This window comes from Gossypium arboreum, chromosome 8 (assembly GCF_025698485.1).
Source record: "Gossypium arboreum isolate Shixiya-1 chromosome 8, ASM2569848v2, whole genome shotgun sequence".
Taxonomy (NCBI): Eukaryota; Viridiplantae; Streptophyta; class Magnoliopsida; order Malvales; family Malvaceae; genus Gossypium; species Gossypium arboreum.
Genome location: NC_069077.1, coordinates 101,978,168 through 101,989,807, shown reverse-complemented (window position 1 = coordinate 101,989,807; position 11,640 = coordinate 101,978,168). Strand labels below are relative to the sequence as shown.

The window sequence follows — 11,640 nt, the reverse complement described above, 5'->3', positions numbered from 1 at the left end:
ATAAAAAAAAACATATAAAGCATGAAATCCAAATATTGAGAATAAGTTGTGTAGAAGAAAATTTGTAAGAAAATTGCATAGAAAAATTATCTAATAGTTAAAAAGAACATTAAAAAAAAAAAAAAGAAAGAATAATGAGAAAGGAGAGTAATTTTTTAACAGTTTCAATTTAGTTAAATTTGATTTTTATAATTGAATTCTTTTCTTTTAATTTTAACTTATTTAAAAGTACCACATAAAATAATTGGCTAAAGAGTTCCTTTTAACTATCGAGATAATTTAGGAAATTAAATACCACTTTAGGTAACTGAAAAAAAAATTTGCTTGACTACCAACCAACTTTGAAAAAATAGTATAATTTAAGTAATACTTATCCACCAACAAATTGGCATTTAAGAGGCTCATGTGAAGGATATGGTTTTGCACAGATCCATGTCAACTTGTTTCAAAGGACATCATTAACAGGCCTTTGAATATCCTCTGGAGGATCTTAAAATCTCTTCCTTTTTTTTTTCTTAGCCATAAAGAAAGACCTTCCATCTCCTGTAAAATGTAAATGACTCACATCTAAAATCCTGTCCATCATTAATTAGCTTGAAACAGAAGAAAAAGTATCATCTGTTGAATCATATCATATTTCTCGTCAAATTCAAAGGTGAAAGACGGTAATTAAAAACAACACATTCTTAGTTTTATGCAGCACCAGAAAAAGAAAATGTACCAAAAAATCAACATTAGTGAGAATAGGAATAATGTCAGGCTTTAGAAAGCAAACAGCTTATTTAATCTTGTCCTTCCACATCAAGAAATTGCAACGTTTTTTATTATTACCAAAGGAGATGGCAGATGAAAGATGGACTTCCTTCACCATCACATTGCCATTGCCATCAATCTTGTAAGAGAAATCCATTCCATCCAAAATCAGGTGATAAATTAACTCTCCAGAAGCTTCTCCATCTTGGGAATCATCCAAATCTGAAGCATTATCAGAGGCATCACCACTTCCTATTTTGAGGAGATTATTATGAGGTCGGTTTCGTTGAGATACTGAACGAATATCCCATGAAAGGGCTTGTTTTACCAAGCTTTTGAGCTCATCTGGTGAAGAATATAGGGACTTCTTCTCCTGTAACAAACAAATTCTTTTGGATCAACAAATAGTTTCCTACCAAAAAACAAAGCAGTCTTGCGGGCAAAACAATAAACAAACAAAATAAGCCTTTCAGATTGGCTGTCGCATAGATGCTACACTATCAAGCCTTATTTAAAATTATAGAAACACATCAGCATGCTTACCACTGATTTCCAGCAGTCCAGGAGTGAGGAAGAGAAGTCATCAGAGAAGCCAACGGAAGCCACTGACAACATACTATCCAACTGACAAAAATTTAGGCATACTTCAGAAAAAATTGAGGGCAGATGCACATAATGAGATGAATGGAATGGAAAGGAAAGGTATGAAGTGGCATATTTTGCTAACAGTTACACTCTCAATGAGCAGCTAAAGAGTAAAAGGCAGACGCTAGAATGAATGAAATAATGACGAACGTGTATGCATTTATCAAATTAATGGACAATATCTCATTCAAGGAAAAAGTTACAGCATTATATATTATTTTTCTAAGAAACTAAATTAAAGGTGATATTGGGCCGGGCCATAATAAAATTTCAGGCCTATTTTATAAGCTCAGTTTGAAAAATGGGCCTAAAAATTTACTCAAGCCTGGCCTAGATAAAAAAGCTAAAACCCAAGCCCAGCCCGACCACCCGTATCAAAATTTTTTATATTATTCTTTATATAAAAATATAATACATCAAATACATTAAAAATATTAAAATAAATGTTTCCCAATAAATTAAAAATAAATGAAAAAACATTCTATACTTCAATAACATTAAAACAGGTGCAATTTAACAAGCAAATGCTTTTAAAATAGTAGTAAAATTAACAATAAAATAAGATTTATACAATATTTATATAATAACAACAAAATAGTAACAATATAATAGTGAAATGGCAATAAACAGCAGCAGCTTTTTTCTTTCAAATTTGGGCTAGACTTGGGCCAAAAAAGTTTACCCAAGACCCGACCCGTTTTCTAAACAAGCTTTATGATTTTTTCCAAGCCCATTTTTTAGGCCTATATTTTTACCCAAACACTCTTACTTTTTCGGTGGGCCTTCGTTCCGGGCCACATGATCAGGTCTAAACTAAATTTAGTAAAAAATGAATCAATTTAGTTGTGTTATTCAAGAATAAGACTTGTAATAAAATAAACAAAACAATATTTCTTAACAATATACATAAATGAAGTAGGAAGCTAAAGAACAATAAAAGAGAAAATACCATGACCCAGTTAGGTACAACTGCTCCTTCAATACTGTCACAATATGGAAGATACGGTTTGATGTCCAGCACTGGCTGTTAACAAAATCATACATGAGGCATGATTTATATACATAGCTGTTAAGAAAATGCATAAAAACAGGAAAGTGGAAAAAGCCAATCATAGCTCCCAGTAAAGTTCAGGAAATGCGAGCTTACTGTTCCATCAACTAGATCTACTCCTGAGAGTAGAACCATATTTCCTTGTACTGCCTCCACCTAATATATAAAGAGTATATCAGTTCCAAAGTGATCATTCTCTCAATTTCAAATTTCATGTATCCTGACAATGCTTCACCAAAGTCCTCCATGATGTATCAGAAATTCACTCAAGGCAGACAAAAATATTGACATTGAAAGGCTTCTTTTAACAAAGATATATATTTTTCCAATTGAGACATGAAACATCACAAATGTTATGAGCTCAAGTAAACATTAACCCTTTAAGAAAAGAGCCATTGGAATATATTTATGAAAGATCCTCCTTTTAGTGTTGATAACAAAACTTCCATTAGATATATTGAAGGAAAAATCATAGGTAAACATGTTGTTGCAACAATAACACATTTGTACATGACTCCATACCTTTGCTACAGTGAGTCCTATAGGACACGGTCGATGTGGAGATCGTGTAGCAAAAACTCCCATCCTTCCTCCTTTCAATCTTGGAACTCTGACCTATTAAAGTGACCAACCTTCCATAGAAGTCTAAAGATGATAAGAAAGTTTCATAAAAGATAGAAACGAATATATATGTATCATTATTATAGTTCCACAAACCTTGGCCTTAAACTTTGATTTAGATGGATGCTTCCATAACTTTTCCAGATCTGTATTCAAATGAAATACATATATAATCCAGCAATGAGAGTATTCTTCGAGACCCTCAAGTGATGCTGGAGGCACTCTAGTTGAATCAAAAACCAAACATGCCCTAGCAAGAGGGACAAGTAGAGGCTGCCTAGGGGTTCCATTCCTACATAAATTTTACAAGCAATTGGAACCATCCTTAAGTAGCAAAGATAAATTAGTAGTAAGCTTCAATCTGATTATTTACCAAGGCAAGCGTTATTATTGCATAGCTTCTATTAACAGAATAAAAAATTTTATTTACCCAATCAGTCATTAATTTTTTTTTAAACGAAGCACCATCTGGAAATCACCTCGTAGAAAAACAAGATTGAACGATACCAATAGATGCCATTGGATACGATGGTATGTCTAAATTCTCACACTTGGCTTGTGGTTGAGCGACTACTGCTTTCCTCAATGCCTACAAATGTTGGATTTTTTCTTACAAATAAATAACAAAACCAAAAGAAAAATAACAGTCATCATAAAGAATAAAAACAATAAAAGAGAGAAGGAAGAACCTGTTGAGCCCTAATCCGACCTTGTCTTTCAGAAGCACACTTTTCCAAAGCAGAATTGAGGGATTTTTGAAGCTCTTTCAACTTTGAATCCCATTCTATCAAATTTTTCCTCCATATATAAACTGAAAGAAAGAAGATCAACATCCACCATTGCTACAAATTAAATAAAAAGAATAAAAAGGGGGTGAAGAGAGATGATACAGGAGATAGCTGAAGAAGCAGAAAACAGAGAAGCAAGTGCCAATGCTAAGATGGAGTATCGGGTAGAGGACATGGGTTTTGTGTAATTAGTGCTTGTAGTATTTCGTCTTCTGCTCTTTCATCCAAGTTTAGCTAGCTGCAGTTGGGTTGAGTAGGGTTTTAGCTTAGGAACAAACAAGTTTGAAGTTTCTTCTACTTTATTTATTTTTTTTAATTTTGGGTTGGCACTTGGGAAATGAGATGGTATGGCATGGATTCTTAAATTGGATCAAACAGAGAACTGCTGTAAGCCCGAAAATAATGATCCAATGCCCTTGTTGCTTATGTTCCCTTGGCCATGGCTAGCCCGAAACTGTTACTACAATCCAATTTAGACTGTGTTAAGTGGCAAAGGTCCATGCTTGGGAAATTTACAGAAACAAATTTACAGAAACAATACTAAAATAATCATTTATTACTTAAATATATTTTGAAATAGTAAAAAATAATTTGGGTTTCAATTGATGCTGATTTCGTCATTAGTAAACTTAAAATTTTCTTTTAATATTAAAAAGTAAAATTTTAAAATTATAATTTTAAAAATAAAAATTATGAAAATAGAAACTTTTAAAATTATTTTTTAAAATTAAATATAAAAATTTTAAAATTCAATATTATCTAAACCAAATTAGACTAGAAATTGGTTGGGGTATTGGTCTAATAAAAGGTAAAAATTAGTTGACTTGCTGATTTTTATTCAACCATTCGGTTTTATAACAATGAATTTTGAATTTTTTATATTTTTAAAACATATTACTTTTGAATTCTAAAGAGTTTTTCATTTTTCATTTTAAAAATATAATTTTAAACTTTTATGTTTTTTAAAATATGAAAAATAAATAAATTTTAAAATATTTTAAATACATTTAAAGGGTATGGACCAAATTAATAGAAAAATATTGTAAATGTTTAAGGCTAAAAAGTTTAAAAATTTTAAAATTGGTTGACCCATGAACTAGTACGGATTGTTTAACCCTGGGCTAAAAAATCATTTGAACTAATAGTTGAATTGATTTATATAATTTTATAATTTTTATTTTTTTTATAATTTATTTGCTTTGAAACGATTAGACCAGTGATTATGGGAACCAATTGGTCAGACCAGTTTAAAATTGGTTCAACTATTAATTCAATCGATTTTTTTAACTCGCTCGATACATCAACCAATTTTTTATTCAACTAATTTAGTCTGGATTAAATAACATTAAATTTTAGAATTTTTTCATATTTTATTTAATTTTTAAAATTTTAAAGGCTTTTTTTCATAAATTTTTTATTTTAATTAAGTCAGTTTGGTCATTGAGAAACTCAAATTATTATTTTTATTATTAAAACATATTACTTAGATAAATAAAAGTAAATCTATATTAATTGAGAGATAAATTATTATTTTAATATTATTTCTGTAAATTTCTCGTCCATACGTTTAAGAGATATACTATAGCCATAATATATAATTTAATATCCAAACATAATTTTTCTTAGTTTGATACATATATATTTTCTTTATCAAAGTGGTAGTTAAAGTTTCACATATTATTCCAATAATTTAGCACCGTTAAAAATTTTAAGATGGTATCTTACGCTAGTAAATGAGTGATATGTAAATATTTGATAAAAATATTTAAGTATATAAAATATTAATGTTTTTTTTTGTTTTAATATAATCTAAAATAAAAAAAATCAATTTATGATTTTGGGTCCTTAGTTTTTTTATTTTTTTGGTTAAATAGGCAATACATGCTGATTTTTTTAATTGGCCAAATAAATCATTTTTTTTTCAAGATTTAGGAAAATAGGCCGATTTCGGAGAGAAAGTGTGAAAGCATGTCTAGCTGGGCGCGCTTTTGTCACAGGCCGTAGTTCAAAGCCCGTGACCATCGCACCAAATCCATCCAATGGAGGTCTATTGTTTGGATGGGGATCACCCCGTAAGAATTGGTCTAATTCAGGAAGCTGTTGGAGAAGCCTATCATATTGAAGCTTGGTTGGCTCGATAATGAAGATACGAAAACTTAAGCTAATTTGGTAACTAATCTTAGAAAATTGAGAGAATCATATCTTGTAAAGATTAGATTAGATTTGATATGCCATATCTTGTAAATCCCTAAAATTAAGGGATATGGTTAATCCCGTCCGTTAATGTAAATGTATCTTGACCGTCAGTTTTGGAAGAGCTCAACTATAAATAGAGAGCCTCCCCCTCATTTGTACTCACTCCATTCATTGTTGCTTTATTCTTTGTGAATAAGAGAATATTGAGAGTATTTACTCAAACACTTGGTGTGCGCTCTTTCTGTTTTTCTTTGCAAGTTTCTTTTGGCATAAATCGCTTTCGCTCTACAAATTGGTGCCTTGGAGAAGTTCTTAAAGAATCCTCACTTAAGTAAAGGCTGACTTAAGTGAGTTTGGACGAACGAATCACCTAAGGTCGCACAGATCGCGAGACGAAAGATCTGGCCCCGTGACAAGTGGTATCCGAGCTATTGGTTCGAAGGCACCGTTAGGATGTCGAAAGAGGAGTTTGAACAAAGGTGGGCTAGAAAGTCTTTGACGGAGATGCTATCGACTGTTGAGGAACGCGTGGGTAAACTTGAGGAGTCCATGGAGGACGCAAAAGAGTCAGACAATGTGCTTGGGGAAAGCATTGAGGACTTGAAGAAGCAATCCAGGGACTTTGTGACCATGTGTCTCACTTTCTAGAGGGATAGCGTGCAAGAGTTGCTAGATTCCCAAAGGAATAAGCTAACAGAGAGGAATGATGCTCTCGAAGCCATGGTGAAGGCTTTGAAGGAGCAAACAATGGCCACGACGATGGCTTTGAGCACAAGAATAGAGGAGCTCGAGGGGGAACTGGCCTTGTACCGAATAGTCGTGGGGAAAGGAGTGCCAAGTGCAGTACTCTGTTACGAGGATGTCCTGAAGTTGAAAGAGTTTATGGGGACAAGGTTTACATGTGATGTAGACAATTTCTTGTGGAGGATGGAAAACTACTTCCGTGCCAAAGGCATTATAGATGATGCAATTAAGGTAAACATTGCTTTAATATTTCTTACTAATATTGCGCTTTTATGGTTGTAACAGCCTAAACTCGGCCTAGAAGTTTAGACCAGATTCCGGATGTCACATTGATCATCGAAGTGATCATGGGTAAATTTTTACAAAATAATTGACATGTCGAATCGTAATATTTAATCGTTTAAAATCCAATCACTAAAATTACAGTTAAGGTAGTATATAAAAGCGGAATAGAAACGAATAAAACTTAAATGGAAATTTGTATCACAGTTTTATAAAACCTTACAGTTCAAAAATCGAATAACCAAATAGTAACTGAAAATACAAACAGATAAATTATTTGTCACCAAAACTGTCCAAGACCTCTGCATACCGAGCCCAGCGTCAAAATTTTGAAACGTACTTGAAAGGAAACACTAAGAGGAGTGAGCAACTCGAGCTCAGTGTGAGTCCGAATCAAGACAAAAAACAAATCACGGAATTCAATTCAATATCACACCAGCTTTACAGAAGTTCACTGAGTCAGAACGAAGCTTGGAACTAACGTCCCAACAGAACATAATACTCGAGCACACTCATTTCACAAATAGATAGATAGAGTACAGTAAAAAAGTCAAGAACCCAAAATATACAAATAGATGCGTATGAAATGCAGTCAAGTAATAAAACCCACCCATCCAGCCGACACACCTCTCCATCCCCCGATCACACCCCATAAGAGTTGTTTAAGCTCAACCAACCGAAACACACCATATAGGACCCCATAGGTCTATCCAACCCTACACATCATATATGTGGACCAAGCCACTCAAATATTAATACGCAGCAGAAGTCGTGTGTCTGTCTGATGCAATGCAAGAATTATCAGACAGTCTTGTTGCAGTTATACTACCAGATCAGAATATAGTACGCAGCAAAGCTAACGCACATGCAATACAATGCGATAAATTTCCGTAAAAATATGTTGCAGTAAAATTGCTAGATCAGATTAGAATCCCTTCACTTCGTAATCCCACCCAAAACTTTGTGAAAGTGTATTTGTGTATACATTAACACAGAAAACAAAAAGCACATCCACAGACAGTCAGACAGGAATAGATATGTACACACACCCAGCTAATCGGGTTCAGAGTCGACATCTCACACAATAATTACAGATATCACATAAGCCGCAGCCCAAATCAAAGTCTTAATTACCCTTTCTAAGGCTTAGCCAAGGGTTGAAACACACAGACACATTTTCGGATCGTAAACATACACACAAACTAAATTTTGGTGTCTAAGGACCACACGCCCGTGTGGAAAAGCCTAGGCCTTGGGGGAGGTCAAGTGCCCTTATGAGAAAGGGCACATGCCCATGTGAAAAGGGGCACATACCAGTGTGGACCAGGGACATGGCCGTGGGAACAGGCCATGTAATTCTCTGTCCATTTGTGCTAAATTTGAGTAAAGGGTTGACACGGTCATGTACGGGTCTCAGATGCCCGTGTGCCTACTAGACACGACCGTGTGTCCAAAACACACGCCCATGTGGGATCCTTAAATCCCCAAATTAGCCATACGACCATGTGGCACCAAATCACTCAAACCCTAATTCCCAAACACATATCCCCGTGTACCCTGGGGACACGGCTGTGTGAAAATTGACTATTTCCCCAAATCGGCCACACGGCCGTGTGGCCAGGTCATGTGGCGCTCAAATCAGCTTGGAAACCCTAATTCCCAAAAGCACACGACCGTGTGTTTCAGCACACGCTCATTGTGGCCACCCATGTGGTCACGAAACCACCCTAAAATAGCCCCCAAAAACGTGCTATCAGCAACGAATCACTCCCAGCCCTTGATAGATCGAAAATAAACCAAAACATGCAACTTTTAATCATAAGACAGTAAAACAACATCGCTATTGACAGGTTTGCGAACACTCCACACATACGATGTTGACTTGAATAAAGTCGAAATAGAATTCATAAATAAGACAGAAAAAGATACGAAACCCACACCTATTTTGCGATCTACAACACTCCCACACTAACTTTGACGTCCAGGAAGCGACTCTCCAAAATTCACCAACAACCTATTTTGAAGAATAAAGACAATAAAGAGCCAAAAGGAATAAAACAAAGAAAAGGGCAAAAAATAAAAACGTCTAGTAAAAAGAATTTCTAAATATCAAATAATAATCATTAGCAAAAAGAAATAATATAATTGGTTATAAATTTTAACTTAAAAACCAACTACCATTTAACAAAAAAAATCTAAAATTTTTCACGCAAAACGTACTTACAAGGACTCGAACCTAAAACCTTGAGTTACTCTAACACTCACTCAACTACCAGACCAGCAAGCCCATTCTGTTACTTAAATGCGCAACCAAACACAATAGCACAACCTTCTCACAAACCCTAACCACAAAACCCAAAACTTCTAGCCCCAAAATTCAGGACGTTACAATGGTGGCGAGACAGGACCACAAATAAAAGGCAAGGTAAGATTGGGACATGGCAAGAGTTACAATATAAGTTGAAGGGACAGTTTTACCCAGAGTTTGCCGAGGAAGAAGCTTGGGAAAAGTTGTAAGGGATAATGCAATGGGCCACAGTTGGGGAGTATGTTCGAGAGTTCAAGGAACTCATGCTCCAAGTTTCAAATGTAACCGAGAAAGAAGTATTACTTGCTTTTCAAAATGGATTGAAGCTGTGGGTCAGATAAGAGGTGGAACAAAGAGGTGTCCAAAAGCTGTCGAAAGTCATGACGGTAGTAAACTCCGTGGTTAAGCGTGGTCTAGGGAAAGAAAAGCTCTGGTCTTCCAAGTCTGAGGAAAGGGGCATATGTGAAAAGGATCACAAGGAAGATGTTGATGGAAATGGCAACGGAGACAATGGTGGTAATAGGAAACCACGAGTTAGGAAGAAGAAACCCAAGAGCAAAATGGACAAGTTGAAATACTTTCTCTACGACGATTCACACATGTTAAAGAAATGTTCGAATAAATATGCGCTTAAGAAGAAGCCGGTAGGTAAGGCCCTAGTACTTGGTTTCAGTACAAGGGTGTCGAAGCTAAGGAGGTCGAAAGTGAGAAGAAGCTAGTGGAGTGCTTCTTGTGTCATGGTCCGCATAGGTTGTGAAAGTGTCTGAGGAAGTTTGCCATCGAAGGGGATGATGGAGCAGACAATGAGCCCAAGAAGCTTGGTTCGAGCAATGGGAAATTCAAAGCCAAAAGGGTAAAGAGGAGCAAAAAAAAGCTAGTAAAGTGTTTCTTGTGCCGTGGTCCGTATAAGTTACGGAACTATCCAAAGCAAGCCGTAGTCAAAGGAAAGGCAACGTTCGAGCTTAATGAGTCGTCAGAGGGGCTTTCACCCAAGGAATAGGTGAGTTTATCATCGGACTTAGGGGAAAAAGTTGCGATGAAAAAAGTAAAGCTAGGACCAATAAGGCTTGATTCGAGTGAAGCGTCAGAGTTGGCCGAGTCATTGACAAGACTTCCATCTATGGGAGAGGTAGATGTTACATCAAACTTCAAGGAAAAAGAAGTGATGTATATTACACATGTAACACCCCATACCTGTAACCCACGCCGGGCGGAGTATAATGCATTACCTCACTTGTTCTCATGTTTACGATCAATCTCAAGTCACTGAAATTCGGTCAAATTTTTAAAACTTTTGTTATATCTACTTTAGACTTCTTATTATGGGCCTACGAGTCCCAAATCGATCATTGTTTCGAGTCCTTAAACTAATTATGAAAATTTTGTCCTTGAACAGGTCACACGCCCGTGTGACCATTTTAACATGGTCGTGCTGATGGCCCGTGTGGCTTACACGGCCTAGACATCTAGGGACATGCCTGTGTCCAATACCCGTGTGGAATTAAGTTCTAATTCACACCTACAGGGGTTTTCACATGCCCGTGTCAATAGCCCGTGTCCCTCACACGGCCATGACACGTCCGTGTTCTAGCCCGTGTCCAAAAACTTGGACATTCTATTTCTGATGTTAGCATCCTTAAAATGTCACACGGCCACGGCACATGCCCGTGTACTAGGCCTTGTCCTCTATATGGCTGAGACACACGGCCGTGTCTCTGCCTGTGTGTTTAATACCATGCATACTGACTTGAAAATTTTACGTGCAGGGGACACACAGTCGAACTACACACCCATGGGGTAGACCGTGCGTCACACACGGCCTAGACACACGCCCGTGTGGACAATATAAGGCTATTTACCAAGCCTCATTACCACCCTTATATACCTAGTTCCGTGCAAATACTAACCAATACCAAGACAATACATCTTTTATAAATCAAAATGAGTATTAGCCATCATTCAAGGCTTAATACAAAATGAAGGGTTCTAAACCCGAGTCATTGCGATTGGCCAATTTTCAAAGCCACAAAATGATAAAGTCTAAGCCCTATACATGCCATATTCAAAAATACAAATCCAACTATACCGGTTCTTCGGCTGATAGTGTGATCAATATCTCTGACTTCCGGTGATCCTTGAGCTAATTAGGCAGCACTGAAAGGAAATGAAAAGGAAAGGGAGTAAGTATTAAAGCTTAGTAAGTTGCATATAAATAATATACAACAACATTCACCATGCTCATGATACCAAGG

General features: G+C 35.8%; 1 protein-coding gene across 1 annotated transcript; it reads right to left on the bottom strand.

Annotated features, from left to right (window-relative positions):
• Positions 1 to 619: 619 nt before the first annotated feature.
• Positions 620 to 4,201, bottom strand: LOC108467693 (uncharacterized). Its single transcript, XM_017768425.2, has 9 exons — positions 3,961 to 4,201; positions 3,760 to 3,881; positions 3,550 to 3,659; positions 3,167 to 3,362; positions 2,972 to 3,064; positions 2,546 to 2,605; positions 2,348 to 2,422; positions 1,297 to 1,377; positions 620 to 1,126 (listed from the first exon to the last, which is right to left on the bottom strand). Exons 1-9 carry the CDS (start codon positions 4,031 to 4,033, stop codon positions 779 to 781), a joined length of 1,158 nt encoding a protein of 385 aa, XP_017623914.1. The 5' UTR covers positions 4,034 to 4,201; the 3' UTR covers positions 620 to 778.
• Positions 4,202 to 11,640: the final 7,439 nt, after the last annotated feature.